Source organism: Lepeophtheirus salmonis, unplaced genomic scaffold (assembly GCF_016086655.4).
Source record: "Lepeophtheirus salmonis unplaced genomic scaffold, UVic_Lsal_1.4 unplaced_contig_11160_pilon, whole genome shotgun sequence".
In the NCBI taxonomy this organism is placed as follows: domain Eukaryota; kingdom Metazoa; phylum Arthropoda; class Copepoda; order Siphonostomatoida; family Caligidae; genus Lepeophtheirus; species Lepeophtheirus salmonis.
The window spans coordinates 5,691-29,580 of record NW_027289440.1 but is presented as its reverse complement, the minus strand read 5'-3'; the positions used below and the strand labels follow the sequence as shown (position 1 = coordinate 29,580).

The 23,890-nt window shown below is 34.7% G+C and overlaps 3 protein-coding genes across 5 annotated transcripts; 1 reads left to right on the top strand and 2 right to left on the bottom strand.

Annotated features, from left to right (window-relative positions):
* Nucleotides 1-3,764: 3,764 nt before the first annotated feature.
* Nucleotides 3,765-6,494, bottom strand: LOC121122799 (uncharacterized). Its single transcript, XM_040717849.2, has 2 exons — nucleotides 5,987-6,494; nucleotides 3,765-5,916 (listed from the first exon to the last, which is right to left on the bottom strand). The coding sequence occupies exons 1-2, from the start codon at nucleotides 6,492-6,494 to the stop codon at nucleotides 5,300-5,302; spliced, it is 1,125 nt and encodes a 374-aa protein (XP_040573783.1). The 3' UTR covers nucleotides 3,765-5,299.
* An 83-nt stretch (nucleotides 6,495-6,577) lies between these two features.
* Nucleotides 6,578-8,639, bottom strand: LOC121122801 (clathrin light chain). Its single transcript, XM_040717851.2, is given in 3 exon segments — nucleotides 6,578-7,226; nucleotides 8,142-8,202; nucleotides 8,205-8,639. Coding segments are annotated over 3 exon segments (540 nt in total). The 5' UTR covers nucleotides 8,464-8,639; the 3' UTR covers nucleotides 6,578-7,006.
* An 854-nt stretch (nucleotides 8,640-9,493) lies between these two features.
* Nucleotides 9,494-23,029, top strand: LOC121122872 (exonuclease 3'-5' domain-containing protein 2). 3 transcript variants are annotated; one of them, XM_071893864.1, is made up of 5 exons: nucleotides 9,506-9,897; nucleotides 9,982-10,127; nucleotides 10,945-11,120; nucleotides 11,178-11,373; nucleotides 22,566-23,029. In XM_071893864.1, exons 1-5 carry the CDS (start codon nucleotides 9,738-9,740, stop codon nucleotides 22,575-22,577), a joined length of 690 nt encoding a protein of 229 aa, XP_071749965.1. In that variant the 5' UTR covers nucleotides 9,506-9,737; the 3' UTR covers nucleotides 22,578-23,029. The 3 variants fall into 3 exon arrangements, with proteins under 3 accessions (XP_071749964.1, XP_071749965.1, XP_071749966.1); XM_071893865.1 differs by lacking the exon at nucleotides 22,566-23,029 and adding an exon at nucleotides 18,319-20,853; XM_071893863.1 differs by lacking the exon at nucleotides 22,566-23,029 and having other exon boundaries at nucleotides 9,494-9,897; nucleotides 11,178-11,961.
* The last annotated feature ends 861 nt before the right edge of the window (nucleotides 23,030-23,890 follow it).

Here is a 23,890-nt window from a genome sequence, read left to right as displayed (position 1 = left end):
AAGTTCGAGACCCCCAAAAAAAAAAAAAAAAAAAAGTAGGAGGTTCTGAACACCTCTTGTAATCTTTTCTTTTTTATCATGACACGCTAATTTTAAGCTAATCATACTCTTTGCTACATTCATATTTATTTGTTAGATCAAGTAGTAACACTCAAAAATGAGGTTCCGACAAAAATCCAGGCAAACTTTGCTATATTAATATAGATTTACGAGTAATATAACCTTGGGCATTTAAACTTTATTACTTGCAACTGAATAAGTCATATGTTATTTATATATGGAAAATCTATTCCATTATCCTTATGACATCCTCATCTCATTTTTTGGGCATTTCAACTTGTACAATTTGCTTAAAAAAGTTATAACTTGTACACGACATATGGATGGAAATATGTCACGTGGACACCTTGGAGCTTTTTATTGTAGTAGGGCTTGTGTTTTAAAATTTTTTTGAAACAAAAATTCTAAAATTACAATTTTTTGGCGAAAAATTTGAAAAATTAAATCTTTCTACACAAATAATTGAAAGATTAAGTTATTGGGAAAAAAATTTCAAATGTTCTTTTCTTGTAAAAAGTTTCTGAAATTAAATTTCAAATATTAAATTTTTCGAGGAAAATTTCAAAAATGTCTGTAGTTATTCAGAGAAAATAAAATTTTTAGGAAAAAAAATTCAAATAATAAATATTTTGGATAAAAAATTTCAAAAATCCACATTAATTTATAAAAATTATTTTTTTGGAAAAAAGTTTCAAAATTCCAGAGCTTTTCATAAAAAATGATTTGTTGCTGAATAAAATTTTTAAAATTAAATTTCAAAATATAAATTTTTTGAAAAAAAAAATTATTATTTATTCTAATTATTATAAAAATTATGTTATTTAATTTATCGAAGAAAAATTTCCATTATCTATAGCTGTTCACAGACAATAAATTTCAAAAATTCCAAAAATTCATAGCTATTCACAATATATTTAATTTTTGGAAAGAAATTCAAAACTTCAGAGTTGTTCTTAAAAAATGATTTTTTTTTATAACAAGGTTTTCAAAATTAAATTTTAAGTATTACATTTTTCGGAGAGAAATTTTAAAAAAGAATATCTATTCACAGACAATTAAATTTTGAGGGAAAAAAATTTCAAATATTAAATTTTTGGGATAAAAAATTCAAAAATCCAAGAGTTGTTCATAAAAAATGATTTTTTTTATAGAAAAATTTCGAAAATCTATCATTATAGCTACAACTCCTCTCCCTGCGGGCGCCTCTATGTAGAGTACTTACAAATTACAATATAAAAATTTTGTAATTTGTTTGGAGCTTAATATTTTATCAAGATTATTATTTGCAAAATACGCTTTTAGTATCTTGTAATGAAAGATGATTATATATATTTTTTCTTTATTTTTCCTCCCCTTTAATCACTTCAGAGTCATTAGTTAAACATTTCCCAGACATTAGTAATAAAGAAAGGAGAGTCTGTGGGTCGTATGAAAATGTTTCCACTATAAACTTGAGGAACTTTTTATTTATCATTAATTATGAATCAAACTCTTGCAAAATTTGAGCTATATTACATAGCGTATGGTACGTCTAGACCAAGTAGCTAAAAAAAAAGCTTTCAAGCCCTCGGGTAAGAAGAAAGGTATTTGGACATGTAGGCCCTCCTCTTGTTTATACCTTAGGTATATCATCGATTCCATGCAACAATATAATTATATATGTAAATAACATCTTATCTTCTCCATAACTATGGAATTACGCATTCTGATATGTATGACGTACCCCGGTGTACATCCTTTCTGACTCTCTCAAATTACGTGAGGCAAGACGAACTGTGATCGGAGCATTTACGTACATGATATAGCTAGTTTTGTACTGCCACCACATGACGTCATATATGTACAACATGGACAATAGTGAATAATAATTAATAACCTTTCCCTCTTCTTATTGTAACCAAGGAGCAATTATCTGGATGCTTTAATACTTGATGGTTATTGCTTAATAGTATTGACTTGAGTAGTTTGACTATCTATGTATAATGAATTATAATATTGTATATAAAATCGATAGAAGTAACGAATGGTCTTTTTGAACGACTAGGTAGACGGTGGATTCTTTGGGCTTGCTACGCAATATAATATTTATCAATTATTATCAGACTCTTTTGACACACTTTGTGAATAAGTGGAGTTACTTAGCAACTCTGTGGCTGGGCTTGATTAGTGATCAGTGGATCCCGCAGATATGACAAAGTTATCTTTGGTCCTTATTTTGGTTCTCTGCTTCCTCCAGACTGGGATTGGACGGAAGTCTAGTGGAGGCTCTTCGTCTAGGGGAAGCATTGGCGGGGGTGGATGGTCCAGTGGCGGGAGTAGTAGTAGTAGTAGTAGCGGGGGTGGATGGGGCACTTCTTCCCAAAACAGGGGTAATATTGGAGGAGGGGATGGAATACGGGTGGATCTTCCAGTGGTGGAAGTGCTGGAGGATGGAACTCTGGGGGTGAGTGTACATTACCTGAATTCCCTGTCCTATTAATTATTTCATCCCTTACTTTGGTAGGTCCAATTCGAATACAGGCTCTGGGAAGAAAGGAGGCCTAGGAAGTCTCTTTGGAAGTAAAAACAGGCTCTGATTCTTCCTCTGGAGGAAAGAAGGGCATCCTGGGAAGTTTCTTTGGTAAGAAGAAGACATCCAACGAAGGATTTGGTAAAAAGAAAAAGGGCTCCAAGTTAAAAACCCTGAAAAAAGCTGCTGTGATTGGTGCTGTAGCTTATGGAGGCTACAAAGTCGGACAATTAACGAGCCGTTTTAGTAATTTCGGTCATAGTAATAATATGGGCTATGGATTTAATGACTGGAACAGATGGCGGCAACAAGATGGTTTCTTGTGTCGCAACAATAACGATTGTGTATGGATAGACCCTTCTTTGGAATGTGATGACTATAAATTAGACTTCTCCCCCAGTAATTTGTGGTTTGGAGGTGATGTAGCCAGCATCAAGGGAAAGTGTGAATGTAGAAATAATTTTCTATGGAATGACGACGATTTACATTGTCTTAAAAGGAGTGGTGGTTTCGGTGGCGGTGGTGGAGGCGGGCTCGGAGGTCTCATCATTTCCATCATTGTCATTATGAGTATGGTCTGCTGTTGCTGCGTGATTGGATGCGTCTTCATTGTAAAAATGTTCATAGGAAGAGCTTCTGAAGGATAAGATAAGCAATGATATTGTGGATTCATGCAACATATTATTATGCGAATATTCAATCGATTATATAAATTACTTTTCGATGGAACTTGTATGTATAACGTATATACTTGATGTGAACTGTGTTTTATCAGCTCTGGTTCCTTATTATTCTCTATAATTATTAATTATACTCAACTTTGTATCAAATACCTACATGCTTTTTCTTCTCTTTCTTACACTATCAGTGATCACTTTGTTAAAGTAATATAGTCGTCAAATCGTTTTTATCACTTTTTGTTATCCTGAGATCTTGCACTTTTTTATGAATGTTTTTTTTTTAACTTTTTTTTAGAAATAAGAAATCAAATTACTGGAATCCCACATACCCTTCTGATGAATACTATAAATAAATCTTTTTATAAATGTAATGTTACTCATCGTTATCTATACGCTTTTAATTTTATCAAAAGGTCCAATTTACTAATCAAATGCGCGATAAGCTTACTAACCACAAAAAGAAGAACACACTCACTACAGACTTAGACCCCAGTATAAAAAGGAAGAATATTAAATCTTAAATATTTATTATGTATTTTATCAAAATATAAGTTAACTAATATAATTCTAACTGCTTTTCAAGGCTGTGTTCTTTTTACTCCAAAGTGTTTGCTAAATGAGTTATATCCTCATGGAATTGAGGGAAGGACCGAGTCAACTCCAATAGACTTTCCCTCAATTGAAGATTCTCCTCTTTGACCCTCTCTAAAATATCTTTTATTGTCTCTTCCTCAACATTTGCTGGAGTGTAAATCCTGTATTTCCCCTCTTCTAGAGCCTGGAACCACTTGATCTTGTTTTGGCAGTAGACTGACTCACGGAGTTTCGAATCTTTGGCTTTTTCTGTTCGAGCTATTTTATTTGTCAACTCCTTGATGTTTTCATCTATCTTCCTAAGGTGATGAATATTCAATGATAGTTCATCGCTCATTCCAGTACTCTGTTCCTTAAGAATATTGAGCTTCTTAGTCTCAGAACTATACAGCTTCAATAATTTTCTATAACGAATTTTGAGCTCATTCAACTTCTTGCCCTCCAATGTCTTTAATACCTTCCTTTTGTTAGAATGATAAGAGGCCGTATGTTGCTTTTGAACCATTTGTAGTCTATCGACCATGTTACCTCTTTTGTCCATTGATTCTTTTATGAGAGACAAAGTCTCATTTATTTTCTTACCCAGAGTCTCAGAATTCAGAGTTAGTCTGTGAATTTTTGCTTTGACTTGTTCCATTTCTTCATTCTTCTCTTCGTTCATCACAAAGGTCTCCTTACAAGCCTTTAATCGCTCTTCCCATTCAAATAATTCATTCTCTGCGTTCATCAATTGTAACTTTGCCTTATCTAGTTCAGACTCTGATTTATGAATTGAATTACTGATGGCATCTATTTCTTGGGATAGGGTATATATTTTTGTGCTTCCAGAGATCGATGACTCTCTCCACTTTGCTTAAGGTTATCGATACGAATTTTTTCTTCGAAAAGTATTTTGTTCAAGCGCTGTGTCTGACGATCTGTCATACCTATTTTCTTGTTTACTTCCACTATTTTACTCTCCAAGTAATTTAGTTTTAAATCCATCTTACGACGCTTTTCCCTCAGAATAATAACTTTCTTCATTACATCATTCAAATGGTTTGACATTTCATCTCTCTCAGTCAATTTAGATATATATTGGGTTTGACATTTCAACCATTGGGTTTTGGCATTACCATTATACACCTCAATCTCTTTGATTTCCTCTCTTATGGCATGAATCACATCATCTTCCAAAGGATCATCTCTACGCTCATTCAACTCTTGTTTAGTGACACAACGCATTTCGTAAATGTTCCGATTCTTATCCGAGGTACCTTGAAGTTTCCTTGCCTTTAATTCCATTTCCTGCGTTGAATATCAAGCTCTTGAATTGATTGGTGTAGCTTATCCTTCTCACAATAATCAGATTTTACGTTGCATGCCTTGTTTATAATATCTTGAAATATGGTGTGAATGGCTCTCCGAAGCTGAGAAAGAGTACTTTCTAAATCTTGAGATTTGTGTCTTAATTCGTTTATAATTGATTTAATATGCCGTGTACTTTTTTAGATTTTGATTCAACATTAATAATTTCAAAAATCTCATCCATAAGAAGGCGTCTAGCATTTTCTAAGTTCTGAATCTCATTAAGAATATTTTCGTTATTCCTTTCAATTTCTTGGAGTTCCTTAGATGTGTTATAATACGAAGCCAATGTTCGTTCCTTCACTTTCGTAACATTAGCTAATTCTAAGTGTGATTCCTTAATTCTCGACTTGACGGAATACAAGCAACTTTCAAAACAGTCCTTTCTCTTTATATGACGCATTTGCACTGCTGTTAAATATTCATGTCTATTTTGAATTGATATAACCTCCGATTTTGCCTTCTCTGTAGATGCAATTGTACTTTTAATTAAAATATGTTTTTCGTCCAATGCTTCATTGAATCCAGCAATGGTTTCATCCCTTTTTCCGATGTTGATAATAGCCAAATTCCAAGCTTGCATAATTTTTCTTTTATCAGTTGTAATTTGACTAATATCTTGTTCTGCATTACGAATCAAACTCTCTATTTCTTTTGAATGTGACACCATTGCCCCGCACTGGCTACTGTACTCCATCATAGTTTGATTAAGATGTTCCATTCTTACTGAGGGGTAAAAATGAATTTAGTTGTAAACTCAAGAAGGAAATAATAATATTAATAAAGGTCAAAATACTTGTTAAACTATCCAAATATAAGTCTTGGACTTTTTTATTCTCAATAATTGCTTTAATATCCGATTCCAATTTATTTTTAGCTTCTTTTTCACAAGATAGATCCCCAGCAATTTGCACTCTTCTTGCCTCATAACCAATTTGTTTATGAAGCAATGCGTTAAACTCATCTCTCAATCCCTGTCTTTCGGCATAATAATCACGTAGTTTCAAAAGGTTTTCATCCAGTTTTTTTTCATTGACTAAGTTATCAGATTCCATCTTGGACCTCAAAGAAGTCAACTTGGTTCTCTCCTCCTCTAAGAGGTTAACCTTGCCTTCCTCCCTCTTAAAAGATCCCTGCTCACTACATAGTTCCTTCAGTTTGATCTCTTTTTCGCTAATGATCTCATTATGCTCCCGTTTCAAACTCTTTTGTTCTTCTTTTGCTTCACGGATTCTTTGCAAAAGATCTTGAGTAATTTCATCCTGGATTTTGTTTAATTGAACTGCTGTGTCCGTGTCTTTCATTGTCAGAATGATAAATGAAAAAGTTCATACCTGCTTTGCGAAAGCAATGATCAAATACTCTTTAATGATTAGACAATGTCAGATTACAAGAGGAAAAAATATATTAGTATATTAATTTATGTATATATATATTTAAAATGCTATCAGTTTACATTAAGACTCAGAAGTAGGATGCAATCAATATATTAACTTGAAAAATTATAGAAATAATTACAATGAGAGCGATAACCTGCCAAATTTTATAATATATTCAGTTATCACAGATATACTAATTCTTCAATATTCGAAGAAAGGAAGAGATAATTAATAAACCACTACATTAATGATACAGTGAGATTAAAATAACTACCTTAGAATCTTCAAATGAAAAACTCATCAAATATGAAAATCCTTCTATTATTAGAACATAATATTTCAATCATTACAAAATTAAGAAGAACTTTCCACAACATACTTTGATAAAAGCAAAAAAACAAACAAAAAACATTAGAAAAAAATTTAAATGATGAGGATTAGACTTTAACTCCGGTTTGCTTCAATTGAAGTAGAATGTGCCTCATACGAGACATATCCTTAGAATTCCTATTATTTTTAGTGTTAAAGTCAACCAATTTATAGACACGCTCCCATTCCGTTCCTGGAGTAATATCATTCACTTCAGCCACGAAATCCTTTTCTGATCCACGGTTGCTTTCCTGAGTCAGTGTGAGTTGTTTATTGTAATTTTTGTACCTGTTTAAGAGAGGGGATTAAAATACAATTGGAATTGAAAGATATATACACTATTAGTTTGACCGCACAATCTAAAAATTGGAGACCCAAGTACAAATTCAATGATTACAACCTTTTAATAATAAGGAAATAACTTTGGTATGATCTCAACTTTTTCGAGATATTTGGACAATTAAAAATGTGGAGGATCACAAAAGTAAATTGTCTCATTATGTGGAGTAAGTTGTGACCTTCTCTCTTATATGTTATTCAGAAGAGGGACTCTGAGTGAATCTGTGGACTAAGGAGATCACATCTTATTAATTCATAATGACTACCGACACAATCCACTTGACTAATTAGTAATTATTACTGAGACCTTTTCTTGTATCTCGAAGATACAAGAAAATATCTCAGTAATAATAAGGAGAGAAGGGAATTTATAAGTAAAACTCAAGTAATAGCTATATTATTATGTATACATTTCTGTCATTTATTAAATTATTTTATTTTTATAAATTTTCTCACATAGTTAAATGTGTGAGGAGCCTGAAATTAACCATCTATGTGATTCTATATAATGAAAGAAGCTGAAAAAATGAACTAGTCATTTATATCGAAAAGTTCAAGATTACTCAGTCACTGTCGAATATATATAACAAATAGTGGAATCACTGAAATCAAAAGAAAACCTATGTCAAATAACTTTTCTTATTGCCTCCAATTTTATTTTTTTGGAATCCTTTCACATACCCAGTAATAATTATCCCCTGAATTTGCCATAAGAGACAAACTCACAATGAGGATCTCTTTCAGTTATTTACTTAATATTTAAAGTTTGGAATCATTGAATTGAATTTCGTGTAAGGTGCGGACAAGGTTATGGAGTCAAGACCCAAAACAGGAATGGACTACTGATGGACAACTCTCCCTCACCAATCCTCTAATTCCTTTTTGGCCTGAGCCTGAAGCTCCAACTTCATTTTCTCTTCCTTGCATCCTTCTCCTCGAGAAGCTTCTCATTCTCTTCCTTCCATTTACGAATGGTCTCCGGAACAGGCTTCGTTGGGGGAGGAGTCAGAGTATTGAAGAGATCTTCCTTCGGCTCTACATCAGCCTTACACTCCACAAATTCAATCTCCGGCTCCTCCATGTCCACCGGTTTTTCAGTGATTTCAAATTCGTCAATAATATCACCAAGAGCCTCCTTTTCTTGAGCCAAGAACTCAGCGGCCGGATCTTCTACAGGGCTATCCATGGTAAATTCAATTAGTAGTATTAGGAGAGGAGTTGACAGGTGAGAGGTGAAACAACTTCAAGAGGCTCCGCGAATGATGGATGGAACAAGAACCTGAGTGAGTCTCTGAGAATTAATATGCAGAGTAGAATGAAAAAGAGAGTGCTCAGTAAGAGAGCACGTAGCTGAGGTGGGGAGAAATTCAGAGCTAGCTCCTCAGATTGAATAAGAACTCCTACTTTTTTCTAGCTATTTATTAACCTCCCTTTAAATCGAGATGTCACGTCATACATCAGCAGAAAATGAATAAACATATTATTATCAAGGAGAGGAAAAACAGTCTTACCATACATCGATCCCCAGTTTGGCTAGAGATGGGGTTGTTTTTTTTACTGGCGTTAAAAGTTACAAGGAGTTGAAGTTGATGATATTTTTACAAAATGAAATGCACAAATTTGCAATAAATCTTTATGAAACTTCATCTAATGACTTTATAAGTAAAAAAGTCTTACTACTTGTATTGAATACTACTTGGATTCCATGATACAAAGTGATATTTGAATATAATCAATGTAATAATATCTACTGAAAATCCCTAGGAAATGTCTAAAATTGTATCATTTTTCTATTTTTTTATGGATCAGAGACGAGAAAAGTAGGATAATTAGAGAAAAGTATCTTATTTTTTCCATTGTAATACTCTATAATTTGGAAATAAGATTCTATAATTTATTTTTGATACACTTCTAAAACTAGGCTTGAGTTTCATTGCTTAAGTCAGACCATCATTTTTTGCTGACAGACATTTTTTAGGTATTCCAAATATTATCCCTAAATGAAAGAGGTGCTTATAATACCATGTGATGTTAATATAAAATTGCAAGTACAACAAATATGTGGCTTTATAGTTGTACAAAGTTCATATGAGTTTACCAAAATGATGTTTTTTGTCTGAACAGGCTGCGTAACTAGAGCGTGTGCTCCTTCCCTTCATTCGGCCTAAGGTATATAGAATGTTCTAGTTACCTAGATTTGTCTATAGTTTTCTAGGCTAGGCCGGCTATTTAAAATTTAAAAAACCATTATCAGTCATATCATATTACTTATTTTATATATATTAATAAATACTAAATAGACATGAGTATGAGAGCTTTCATTCGTTCGAGCCCCCTCTACGATAAGCGCGACTCTTGGCTCCTGATGGAGAACTCTTATGCACATGTGATAATAGGAAGGCTTCCTGGTATGTCTCCAAAGGATTGGGCACCTATGACTCATCCTCCACAGAGAAAGTCATGGTTGTCCGTCTCTCATTCGAGCCCCAGGGGCGCCCCATAGGAACTCATGGGGAGTACTACACCAAAGACAAAGAAAATCGCTGCGTCGTTTGTGGGAGGGAAGACTTTGTTCTCAAAAAGTATATTGTGCCTCGAGAATACAGAAAACATTTTCCACGTACGTACGCAGATCCTTTCCACTTCCCGGGATTCCTTTGTTTGTTCATTATTTCTAAAAATAATTGCCTCTTTCTTTTATTAGAGAACATGAGGGATCATCAGTCCCACGATGTCTTATTACTCTGCTTTCTCTGCCACAAAACATGGGGTCTCAAGGATCTGCAACTGCGTAGAAAACTCTCAAAGCATTGCAACGCTCCTTTAAGTACCCAACTGAATGAAACTGAGGTAATCATATTTTATATGTGTATTCCATGTCAAATCGACAACAACAACAAAAAAAAAAAAATGTTACCCGACCCTCTCAGATTTGGATGATTTTTGGAACACAAGCTCAAATTCATGAGTAAATTGAATATGTCCAAATTTCAGCAATTAAATTGTGCCTTTTGGGACCGAAATTTTCAACGACGTCAAAATTCTGTTTTCTTTTGTTAGTCTATATTAGTCATAAAATAAGATATAAACACGTACGTAAAATTGACCAAATTCCCGGAGAAAAGTAATATATCCCTGGGAGCTATGATTAAAAAATCCAACACGATTTTTTGCACAGTGATACTCCAACATATGTAGATCATGTTGACAAAGTTTCATATTCCTAAGAGTTTGGCATCTTTTTTTATTCTTGATTCTTGCTCGTGTAATTATGATTTAAAAAAAAAAAAATCGAAATTGAGGTAAACAAATTTAGATACTCTTGTTTTGATTTCAATTTTGGAATCCTCATACTTCAAACTCGTCAAGTAACAAAGTTCAAGAGGTAAACTCTTTGGATCAAGAAATATACAAGAAAAAGTAGGGTTCAGTAATAAGACATTAAAGTGACGTTGACAATTTTTGACTAAAAAAGGCAGTAGGACAAGTATTAATATCTCATGAACAACTCAAATTTATGTGCTGAAATTTGGTGCATCTACTCTTGAATTTGAGCTTGTGTCCCATAAATCATCCAAATCTGAGAGGGTCGGGTGAGATTTTTTGTATATTTGCCATGGAGTGACCCAAAAAAAGAGTATAATGAATAACCTCATCTTTTTGCAAGAGTTTAGACGTAATGGAAGTCAAAAGTATTATTTCCGCCGCAAGGGCTTTATCCAGAAATAACGGGAAAATTCCCCAGGATAGAGTCAACATTTTGGAAAGTACGCTCCTGGATTATTTTGATGCAGATGAAATCACCGATTCCCTCCTTCAAAAAGCATGTTCACTCAAGCCAAAGTAGTCTACAAGAATTTCCGATCAATTTCTTATACTAATATATATTTAAATACTTAGTTTTAAACATGACGTAAACTACTCTCATGGAAAATTGGTATTTGATCATTTTACATCGGATGAGCAGGGAATAGAGTCTCTTGAAATTCTCTGGAGAATGCACTTTCTTTCAACCATGGAACCTAAATTTCTCCCAGAGTTGTGGTCTGTGAATCATCATCAGAATGAATCCATCAAATGTTCCAATGTGAATAAGGTAGATTCTAATGAATTATATCGTCGATATATGGACTTAAAAACATACTAGTGAATAAATAACTAGGCATTATGTATGTTGAATTGTTTTGTTATTAGTTCAGTATGTATCTATGAGAGTGTATAATTATTGGGTGATTATATTTCAGTATATTTAATTTTGAAAAAGCTGAAATCCTGATTGAAACTCAATTCTATCCCAATATTATCTTTTTTTTTTTTTTAATTTGTAACAAGAGTATTCAAACTACAACGATTCTTACCCGTCAACATTTAAAAAAATTATATTAAATGTTTCATGAATTAATTACTCATTTCATTATTACACGTAAAAAAATTCAATCTTTAAATCAAATCCAGAATACGTTTCTTCCTTGACAGTTTATTAAAAATGTTTTTGATAAAAGTCATTATATGGGCCAATTGTGTTTGTAATTAAATTTTAAATAGGATTCAATTCAGGGTTTTATTTATCTAATCAATATTTTTGTTATAAGGAACTATACGTGTGCTCTTAATTAGATTGTCATTCTTTGAGCAATTAAAATTGTCCTAATGTTAGACTTGGGATTTTTGAGCATTTTTTTTTGCCAAAATGAGCAAAAAAAGAGCGCCAAATTTTTTGAAAAATGAGCACCCAAAATATCAAAATTGAGTAATTAGTATTCAAAGAAAAATACCGTTTTATACGAATAATTTAAAGTAATGAGTGTTTTTTTATATTTATCATAATTTATTCATAAATTTTGCTATATTATATGGATAAATCAAGATTTCAAAAAGACTTTCTTCTATTAAATTTTGCCTTAAATTAGTATTGGTAGTTTTGAGCATATTTATTAAAATACGTCCACATTAGGACTTGAAGCAAATTTAAAGTTTGAAGGAGTCTTATTAGACGGAAGCATCTCATCAGCACCACCACTGATATTACGTCCAAACTTTTGTATAAATAGAAGGTTGGGATTTGGGAGTTTGGCGCAAAAGTATTTCTCAATTATTGCAAGATTCGATGGGGATTATTCAACAGTAGATTTTGCGCCAAATTTATCCTTCCTTTAATTGCCTGTTGTTGAAATCTAGCTCCCTCCCGGACCCCTTATCATTGCATTAGTTTAAGCAAGATTATTCCAATCGCTATCTAGCATTATTTTTTTTTGTACTTCGGTACAACTACATTTCCACTTTTTCTCATTTTATAAAAAAACAATAATCTTAATTTTTGGACTATTATACATATATTGAAAACATTCTAGTAAAATCCTTAGGCAAGGGTGCTCAGCTACTAAATGAAACAAATAAAGTAATTTGAAGTCTAAACTTGGTTACTTTGAAAAATACTTTTTCCAAGTAACTGTGGCAACTCTGTTTCTGACTAAACCAACTTTTGAAATATGTATAACGAAATTCATATTTTCCAATTTAGTTTAACTGAAGCTGTGAGATCACATATAATTTATTATCACTTCAACCCGTAAGAGTTCCTATGGACTATTTTTGCTTATAATATCAGAGTTGAATATGCTTTACTGAGGTAGATATATATAGAAAAGAGGACCACATTATCTTCCTAATTCTCGGATCGTCTTCCAACGTTTTTTCCTATGACATATAGAGTCTCTTAAGTAATAAGGGAATTGAAAGCAAAGCTTGAAGTGTCTAGAATTACAGCAAAAATTCAGCTTTATAAATTGATTCAATGACAATTTTTTTTTGTTATGTACCCATCAATGGACTCAAATCAATGAAAGAGGCGAAATAAAGTAGACTTTGAAAGAACCCGGCTTCAATTGTGAGTGAAGCATGATAATTCTTTGTTTCTCACTGGCTTTTTCCTCGTGAGTATTATTTCTCTTCATCATGCTCCTCAGTTCTTATTAGTAGAAGTATACAATGATTCCATAGAAGGTATATGTAGAGCTACTCCTGGGTATTCGAGCCAATGGATGAGGAAATAACATATTTAGATGTGTGACAACATCTGCACTATAAATGATACTTCCATTAAAGGATAGTAACATATACCCGGATGTTTTGCGAAAAATTTATCATTAGTTACCAATGCCACATTTTACCAAACTTGAGACCATGCAATTTTGACTGATAAAAAAGGGGGGAGCATGAGTACTGAGAAGGGGAATTATCCATAAAGAAAATGCAATCTTCCTTGAAAACGAAGAAATTGTATTTCTTTGTAGAATATGAAAGAAAACACGCGTTTTTAAGACTCAATACAACTTCATCTATGTATATTTATCTTAACATATCCCTAAATCCAGAGGGATCCATATATGTAACCTCAATCTCCAAATCAATGTCTTCCTTCTATGATTCTGGTGACCAGTAGGAACTGTCACCACCCCCTGAGCGTTCACGCCAGGGGTCTTATAATAGTTACGGTCGTACGTGCCATCTCTCTGGCGTATAGCGACCGGACTCGTCTGATTTACTTTAAGGTTTTCAGAAAAAGATCCCATCTCAGAAAGATTTTTTTTTTCAATAGTGTAGTTTTCTCCTGTTTGTGCTCTCAGTTGTTTGTTCAAGACCTGTTTGGTTATTTCAGAAATCATTTCAGCGATTTTCTGAATCATTATCTCGTGCAATTATAGTCGTCTCTAGTATACAGTATTTACAGTAGATAACTAGTATATTGTATTTAATAAATAATTGATTTTCCTTGAGGAAAAGACGACCTCGTCTTTCTTTCCCGATATACGTCCCTTTAGGATTCAACTCACTCCTGTACAGCTCTCCTAGCTCGTACCTTACAGAGCAACGTCACAAAGAATCCTGAAAATATAATGATTAGTAAAGTTTCAATACCCACCATACTGTATATCCAAAAACGATTCTCTTCAATCCTGGTAGTTCTTGCCATTATCCTCAAGCCGGGAGGGTCATCCTCAACCATCTTCTTCTTTTTGATGTAAAAGCAAAATACGATATGTTTTGCTGGCCAAAATATCGAGAAAAGAGAAGCACATTGTCTTACCGAGTCTTGAGTCATCTTCCACTTGTTTTCCTATGTCAAGAGACTCACAATAAGTAAAGAAATCTGGCGTAAGCTTGAAGTGTCCAGGTTATATAGTTACACATATAAATCATATATCATGGAGTCCAACTTAGAAATATGATTGAGATGACTGGTTTCTACGTTATATACATCAAGGATACTGAAGAACTCAAATCAATGAAATAGTTTTCTTTTAGATGGAGACGAAGCACAACACAACGTCGACTCCATTAAATATAATAAATAAAGAGTTAGACATGTACATCCCAAGATTGGCAACGTCACAAAGAATCCTGAAAATATAATGATTAGTAAAGTTTCAATACCCACCATACTGTATATCCAAAAACGATTCTCTTCAATCCTGGCAGTTCTTGCCATTATCCTCAAACCGGGAGGGTCATCCTCAACCATCTTCTTCTTTTTGATGTAAAAGCAAAATACGATATGTTTTGCTGGCCAAAATATCGAGAAAAGAGAAGCACATTGTCTTACCGAGTCTTGAGTCATCTTCCACTTGTTTTCCAATGTCAAGAGACTCACAATAAGTAAAGAAATCAGGCGTAAGCTTGAAGTGTCCAGGTTATATAGTTACACATATAGATCATATATCATGGAGTATTACTTAGAAATATGATTGAGATGACTGGTTTCTGCTTTATATACATCAAGAATACTGAAGAATTCTAATCAATGAAATAGTTTTCTTTTAGTAGGAGACGAAGCACAACACAACGTCGACTCCATTAAATATAATACATAAAGAGTTAGACATGTACATCCTGAGATTAGCAACGTCACAAAGAATCCTGAAAATATAATGATTAGTAAAGTTTCAATTCCTCACCATACTGTATATCCAAAAACGATTCTCTTCAATCCTGGCAGTTTTTGCCATTATCCTCAAACCGAGAGGGTCATCCTCAACCATCTTCTTCTTTTTGATGTAAAAGCAAAATACAATATGTTTTGCTGGCCAAAATATCGAGAAAAGAGAAGCACATTGCCTTACCGAGTCTTGAGTCATCTTCCACTTGTTTTCCAATGTCAAGAGACTCACAATAAGTAAAGAAATCAGGCGTAAGCTTGAAGTGTCCAGGTTATATAGTTACACATATAAATCATGTATCATGGATTCCAACTTAGAAATATGATTGAGATGACTGGTTTCTGCGTTATATACATCAAGGATACTGAAGAACTCTAATCAATGAAATAGTTTTCTTTTAGTAGGAGACGAAGCACAACACAACGTCGACTCCATTAAATATAATAAATAAAGAGTTAGACATGTACATCTTGAGATTGGCTTGAAAAGCTTCTTTGACCTAATTGAGTCCTATTTTTTTGGCCTACCATTGTTGGGCTTTGTGTTCATATCGTGGCCATCATGTAGGTGCTTCTGGACTCCAAAAATAGTAGCCAGGTATGCTCTAGTAGCCTTGAGGATATCAGCAAAGGGGAGTCCGACGTGCAGTAGTGAAGCTACCTCATTCGCTGATCAGCCATAGTCGTTGACTTGATTAAAAAAAAGTTTTTGTCACAAGTAAATTTTGACAGAGTGACTAACTGGAACCGTCGGATTTTTTTCTGTAATTTCACCCAACTCCTAGTTATAAGTAATTGAATTTGAGTCTCAATTCATTTTCACGGACGTTTATGTGATCTTTTACTCCAGGCTCTCTGTAAAATGTCTTGATTTATTAAGTTTTAAAAATTGGCTGAAAATGTGGGCTCGATATAGATATATCGAGACGATAATTGTTGACTTGAAGAGAGAATTAAAATCTTCTGTGAGAGGAACGAAATTATATGACATTGCTCAACTCCTGCTTGTACCTTATATAATATTTACGTTTAAGTTGCGTCTTGACGAGGGAGAGACACAAACTTATTTATAAGGTGGAGAGCTCCAGGATGACCGAGAGACAAATGAGAAGAAGAAATGGCGTGGAGGAATAAGACTACACTGTTTATAAGATCATATGTATTCTTTATAATACAAAACCATACTCGTAATTTATTTACAAAATAAGGGACTATTTATAATACGTAAAACACAGTACTTTAATACACTAAAGAACATACAAGAAAATAAGAACAAGAAAGGAAGTATGAAATACATAACAGTTTACGAGTATTCCTGGAGAGGTCTTTCTTTACCTCAGGATAAAGATGTAGGAACACCACAGACATCTGAACATTTATATTAAGCCTCATGTTATACTCAGTTTGGTCTGCTGCATGTTCGATGCGGGTCATCTCCTCACACTTTTTTAGATAAAGCAAATTATCTTTATACTTGGGAGGGGGAGCATTTAACAGGTTAATGTTTTTTCTCAAGATATTTTCCTTTAGGCTTATACACTTGGTTCAATGCTGCTCTGGTTTGTCGATCCCTTCTGAATTATAGGATTTGTCCAAGTCTGAAAAATACCCATTCACTTCTGCAATCACCTCCTCTTTTGAATAAAATCTTTTTCTACGAGCCATATCTTCAAATTGGGGAACAAATAGTCGTCTGAGGGAGCCACGTCTGGAGAATCGGGGGATGTGAAGCAAGTTGGAACCCTATTTCCATTAATTTTGCAACCTTAACTGCTGAGTTGTGAGCTGGTGCAATTCGAAAATCAGCTTAGTGTTAAGATTCTATTATTAAGTAAGATTCAATTCTTACTATTTAGTGAGTCTGGATTCATCAACCCTATTCAGACAATATATAACGTAACTGCTCCATAAATTCCCTTAAAAAAAATCAATCATTTCTGCAGACTCTCAAAAACGGGTTCAAAACGCCATTAAAGTCTTTGTGAACGAAGTTTACAAATCCCATATTCGAGGTATGGATTGTAGCATGTACGAATGTGCTGACACACCCCTCTCAGACACGGGCGCCTCCTTCGAATCCATCATGCCATACTTGACCGGTGTCAAGTGCATGCGGCACGTGCTCGAAAGTTGGTACAGAGGGAGTTGGAGCAGTTTCAAAGCTATTGGAGTTGTTGTACCCTTAGTTGCCAGGATCAGGTCAAAGTCAAGCTGAGTCCTTCCTCCACTGAGGCGGAGATACGAAAGTTTGAACCTAGAGTTTAATACTTTTGCTGTGATAATAAACAACGTTACAATTCCGAATATCATCAAGAAAGTAAGAAAATGTCTGAATACAGGCAAGTACTGAAGGAACACTGCCCAGCCCTTCTTTTTCTCGCTCCCATGTCTATCATGAATCGAAATTTCCATTGGGTGGATACCACTTGGGGCTGTAAGATCTAACACTTTTATAAGTAGTCCAAGTTTTCTAGCTCTAACTCGTATAAATGCGTTCACTGTCCTCCACGCCTCGTGTGTTGTGCCCAGCAGAGGACCAGCAGGTATGGGCATAGCCCCAAAGTGTCCATTGAGACCAACAAATGTCTCTGACTAACCCACCGGTGGGCTTGGGTTGACCAGACCTTCGCATTGGACTACTGTAGGGTAGAGTGATGCAGTTGTCCAAACATTATCAGAATCAACTATTCTCATTTTGGTACTTTGGCTAGTTAAGTAAAACACAAATACAAAATTTTAGCAAATATGGTTAATTTGTACCTCTTACAAATGCAATTTCTGAACACGTATGAAGCAAAACATCTATTTGTTTATAGATGTTTAATTATTTTTTGTAACTCTAGTTTGTTTGATTGTAGAGAGTAAAAAGTTATCGTTCATAGACCGTTTATTAAATAAAGAACACATTATTAAATTTTAGATGAGAAAAGAAAAAGAAAGAAAAAAAGTTGTTCATTTTTGGCTATTTTTTTATTACTAATTATCATCTTCACATGATAATATAAACTTAAAATTAAATTAGTAACTTCATTACACATATAAATAGATCATTCGACAATTTTTGGATTTATATAAGATCAATATCTAATAAGCATTCCTTCTTAGGATACAATTTAGTGGGAGTCAAATGAGAACACCGCTGTGATCAATGGGATAACTGTTAGACCTACCTTAAGTTATTGTTTGGAGTTTAGGTTGATAAATAAGAATTACGTAGTACGTCTTTTCGATTTGCACATTGCACTTATTTATGCAGTTCAAGCAATGGTCTCCTTGAGCGGGAATACTTATTGTATCTACTTCCATGGGTTCAGCCATGGCGTATTGGGGCTTTGGGGCATTTACATTAGGTGCTTTACTTGGCCCTGCTCGTCCACAATCACTCTTATATACCTTTTGGTCGACCTGATCCGCCCTCTCATATTGTTCTACGTGTCGAAGCACCTCCTCTGCCGTCATCTCAGGATGGTCATAGTTTATTTTTCTAGTAGCTTTTGTAATTACCCTATTTAACAGGCCCTGCAAAAACTGCTTCTTAAAGGCACTATGGTCCATGTCTTTCGTAGGACCATAGGCCGTAAGACAGAGGTTCTTTAATATGAAAAAAATACTTTTTAGTACCTTCCCCCGCCATCTGCAATCTCATTTGGAAGGCCGCCACCCTTTTTGAAGGTTGGTTCCCAGTCTCCGATTCTGAAGTAGCCACTAAAGATTTTTTTTGCTGGGCCGCTATTAAGAAAGGATTGGAACGCTTTTTCGGACTTTGCTTGGTTGGACTTTGATGTTCCGGGTTGGGGGAAGTACTTCTCTTGTAGGATTTTCCTTCCATTGTTTTATTTCCTGAAAGGTCGGGTGTTCGAGATCTCTTTCTATTGCGGTTGTAGACACTGTAGAAAGAGTGTCCAGATCCTCGCGATTCCCCAGAATCGCTGTCTTCAGATCCCCTGTTGTCGTCACTTGATAGCTTGTCATCCACATTTGATTTCCGTTCGGGAGTATCGTCACTTGATAGTAACTCAACCCCGTGAAACAGTTGACGAACTGTTGCCGTGCTGGACGGCTGGATACTCCGTTCAGGACTACATACACGTGACTGTGCGTTTGAATTTGTCCTATTTCTTGGGGATAATGCCCCATCAGTGGTTCGCGATATCCGTTGTGACCCATGTCCGCTATTGACGTTAGAGATGATTTCAAAGTCTGACTCGTTGTCGAACAATTTGTCAGTCTCACCAGATATAATTTTGGGGTTATCTTGATATTCGGGTTGCTGTTCAACAGTGGGATTGATTGGCATGGTGTCGTCGTAATCGATAAAGCTGGAAGGGCAGAGTTCTTCATCGTATTGATAGTAAGTACAATTACAATTAAGACAGGTTACGTCTTTATTATTACAAAGGCATGTATTATCCATATGACGATTGTAGTATGAAATGTTTAATGCACTGCCGACGTATTATATACCCTAAATTCGAGTGTGTGTACGCGTATGCTTATATTGTGCTCCATCACTATTCTCTGACAAAGCTAAATATATTTATATACGTCTGCCATCCATTGGCCAGTTATAGCATCGTTACACGATGACCCCTTTAAGGGGTCTAAAACAGTATTTATATACGTCTGCCATCCATTAGCTATCAATTGTATATTGGCCTGTTGGCCAATATACAATTCTAGCTTCAATTGATCACATTGGTATGTCTCTCGACATAGCCCCAGACAAAATAGTCCAAACGATTAAGGTCGGGAGAGTTAGGAGGCCACAAATCCTTGGTTACGACGTCATAACAGTTCTCGGTTAACCACTGCATGGAGATTTAGGACACATGGCAGGGTGCTGAGTCCTGTTGCCACACCCAGGGCCTGTCTCCGGCCACCCCTTGGATCCAGGGCAGAACCACCTTCTCCATAATATCCAGGTAGACCTCTGTATTGACCTTTAGACCCGTTTTAAACATATGGGGAGGCATAACATGACCTTCACTGCTGACCACCCGAACACCATGACCGTTGCAGTGAACTTGGTCTTCATTACCTTCCTCACATGGCTGGTGCAGGTGGCTATACACCTGTTGTTCTGCTTGTTGACTTTCTGATCTTGACAGAAATTCTTTTCATCAGAGAAAAACCACAGCATTCCGAGCTGCTTTGGGTGCTTGAGCATGTTGAGCAATTTTGTTGACTTTATCAACCTGTTGTCCTTTGCCTTCTGGGTCAAGATCTGGCCCACCTGCATCTTGTAGCTCCTGCACCTTAAATCCTCAGATACACAGTCCCTTATTGTTTCCTCATGGCAGCCAAGATCCCTCGCCATGGCCTTCATGGACCTATGGATAGGACGTTATAGACTTTATGAGATCTGTTGCTGCATTTCTTATGTTAGGTCGATCCGTTGTCGTTATTTTTCTTGTTTGCCTCTTTGATTGTAGAATATTTAAACAATCTGTAACGAGATTCCTGATCGTCTTATCATTAACCCATTAATGCCGAGCATTATCTACATCAAAATCTGAGTTAATTTGTTTGTCTCATACAAGTAATAAGGCACATTTAAAACAATAAAATTTCAAAATTTACTTAGAACTGAAGGAAAATTGCCCGGGCACATATGTTCCCACTCGGTAATAAGATAACAAATATTGAATTTGTTACATAATATTGAATTTCAACTAGAAAAATATCCTTTTTATTATATTATAAATGAACATAAGATGATATTGGAACTAACAACCTTTCCGTATCGTATGGAAGGATGACTTCAAAGTCATCCTTCCATACTCGTACTTCGGTGTTAGACGTATGTTTGGTTTGTTGGGTAATAGAGGAATCGTTTGGCATGGCGTTGTCAAAATCGTTAGAGCAGGCAGGGCAGAGCTCATTTTCGTACTTCTCACAGTTACAAGTACAAGTAGGACACAATATGCCTTCATATTACAAGGGCCAACCAACTGCTTTAAATCTACGCTATTTAGACTAATATTTGAAGGACTTAATATAACACCAATGACTCGTACTTCTAGTAACAATAACTTCTATCTACAATCTTGTTTAAATAAAGACTACATAATATGGGAAGAACCGATGTTGTTGGGGGTTGGTGGTCGCAGTTGGGAGGAAGGATGTGTGTTGGATTCTCTGACCACTTCTTTATTTCCTGATATACTGGATGCTCTAAATCGTTGAGCGTTGGAAGCGAGTATGCTGTAGATGCTTCTTCCAGAGTCTCCCGAGTCCCTAGAACTAATGCTGTTAGATCTTGAACGTTGTGGACTGGATATGTTTGTGTCCAATTCGTGTTGCCGTTCGGGAGAATTGTTAGTTGATCGAAGGTCGCATTCTTTAAGCACTCTGCGAAGTGAGTTCGTGCTGGACGGCTTGTCACTCCGTTGAGGACTGCGTAGACGTAGCTCTTCGTTTGAATCTGACCTATCTCTTGGGGATAGTGACCGTTCAGAGGTTCTCGATATATGTTGTGACCTTTCTCCGTCTATGGAAGGATGACTTCAAAGTCATCCTTCCATACTCGTACTTCGGTGTTAGACGTATGTTTGGTTTGTTGGGTAATAGAGGAATCGTTTGGCATGGCGTTGTCAAAATCGTTAGAGCAGGCAGGGCAGAGCTCATTTTCGTACTTCTCACAGTTACAAGTACAAGTAGGACACAATATGCCTTCATATTACAAGGGCCAACCAACTGCTTTAAATCTACGCTATTTAGACTAATATTTGAAGGACTTAATATAACACCAATGACTCGTACTTCTAGTAACAATAACTTCTATCTACAATCTTGTTTAAATAAAGACTACATAATATGGGAAGAACCGATGCTAAGGAACTTTGCACTTTTTACATATATGAGGTGTGCGGCCTTTACATTCTTTGCATCTACTTCTAACATGCTCACCTCTTGCAGTCCAGTGGCCTTCATTGCTGAGTCGAACACTTTCTGCTGCACTTCCCAATGGATATTTTGGGCCTGTAGGCTTCTTTGTAACCCTGTATGTTTTCAGCAATGCAATAACTAAATTTCTAGTAAAATTCAGAAGGCTGAGATTAGGGTTATTTTGTCTGCTGAAACGCCAAGCATTGACGACTTGTGCATTGCCACTCCATGCAAACAAAGGCCACCACCATTTTTTTGATCTTATCCTTATTCTGTAGGCTGCTACTTGTTGATAGAAAGGGTCAACACCTCCCATGTATTTATTGTAGATACAAATAGAATTTGGAATATCTATATTGTAGTGCCCTTTTCTAGCAATCGTGGAAAAGGGTACTACAAAGTTTACTTATATTTTTTAGTTTGGATTAATATAAGATCAATATTTAATAAGCATTCCTTCTCAGGATACAATTTAGTGGGAGTCAAATGAGAACACCGCTGTGATCAATGGGATAACTATTAGGCCTAGTGGTGGAGTACGAAACAGGACCAAGATTCAATTTAAGAAAGTAATTTAAAGTAACAAGAAAAAAAAAATATTTAATTTTTCAGTTACTTTTTACTATTGAAAAAAGGAAAAATTTGTTTCATACTTATAGAGAAATTAATCTCAAGTTTAGTTTATTTAAAGAGGGTAAGGTTATTAGAAGAAGAATATGTTACAATTTGCTAAATAAATTAAAGATTTTAATTTGCTTAATAGTAATTGAATTTTGTTCTATTTCATCCCCCCTCGTTTATTTATATCAATTTATATTAACATACAATACAATTATATTGATTAAATTAATGTCAAAAAAGATATTGCATAAATGTTATAAAATGTACATGATGACACACATATTGAAAGAGTAAAATTTATACAGCCTCCTGAGTGTATTTAATGCATAAGTATAACATATAAAATTCTATAGATTGGAATTTAATTAATTCTTGTTGTGAAAGTTATTTTATTGTAATGTTGAAGAGTTTACAGATGTGTAAGACTCCATTATAAATTTGTATAAGGAATGTTGAAATTTATGTGATTCCATGTTGGATATTTACTCGACGTTTCTAGAGTTTATTATTCAAAACATGTGTAGAATAATATTCCGCCGAGGTTCCCACAATCGTTTGCAGTAAATCATTATTGATGAAAGAGGTAATGTTTATTAATTAATATCACTCTGTTCACTGTAATGTCAATTTTACTGGTATGATCTTGTGTGGGATGTATCTTCAACGATGGATTGAGTGCTGAAAGTCAAGTTATTATTATACAGAATACATGTAAGCATATTATCATTATTCGTATAAAAATAAGAATTCATAAGACATCAACAACACAATACATTAATTCAATACAATTTAAATTCCATATCATACAACTTGATGTTGTTAATAACAATATTCACTATTTAATAAACCCATATAACCATCAGAGAGTCTAATCAATATTAATACTATAGCTTCGAACAGCAGATCTTGTGGTTGTAATTCAATTGGATATTGTTAACATTGTTCATACGATACACATTGAAGAGTTTGTTAGACTCCTTGTCGATATTGTCTCAATAGGAATTTCGATTCTACAAACTCCTGATTGTCGAAAGGTAGTGTTAAGTCTTCATATGTGTTGTAGTATAACACAGTCCAGATTGAATTTATTCCTAAGGAGTTAGAATCCGTGTTGAATCCTGCTTGACGTTTAGTTTAGATTCACTTATGTATTAAGTAGATATTACTA

Bases quoted from the DNA above. Each gene is read 5' to 3' on its own strand.
- LOC121122799 (XM_040717849.2), bottom strand. From the start codon at position 6,494: ATGAAAGACACGGACACAGCAGTTCAATTAAACAAAATCCAGGATGAA. The intron at 5,917-5,986 runs GTATTTTGACCT...TTTACCCCTCAG, and splicing joins ATATTTGGATAGTTTAACAA to TAAGAATGGAACATCTTAAT.
- LOC121122872 (XM_071893863.1), top strand. From the start codon at position 9,738: ATGGTTGTCCGTCTCTCATTCGAGCCCCAGGGGCGCCCCATAGGAACT. The intron at 9,898-9,981 runs GTACGTACGCAG...TTCTTTTATTAG, and splicing joins ATACAGAAAACATTTTCCAC to AGAACATGAGGGATCATCAG. The intron at 11,121-11,177 runs GTAGTCTACAAG...TTAAATACTTAG, and splicing joins GCATGTTCACTCAAGCCAAA to TTTTAAACATGACGTAAACT.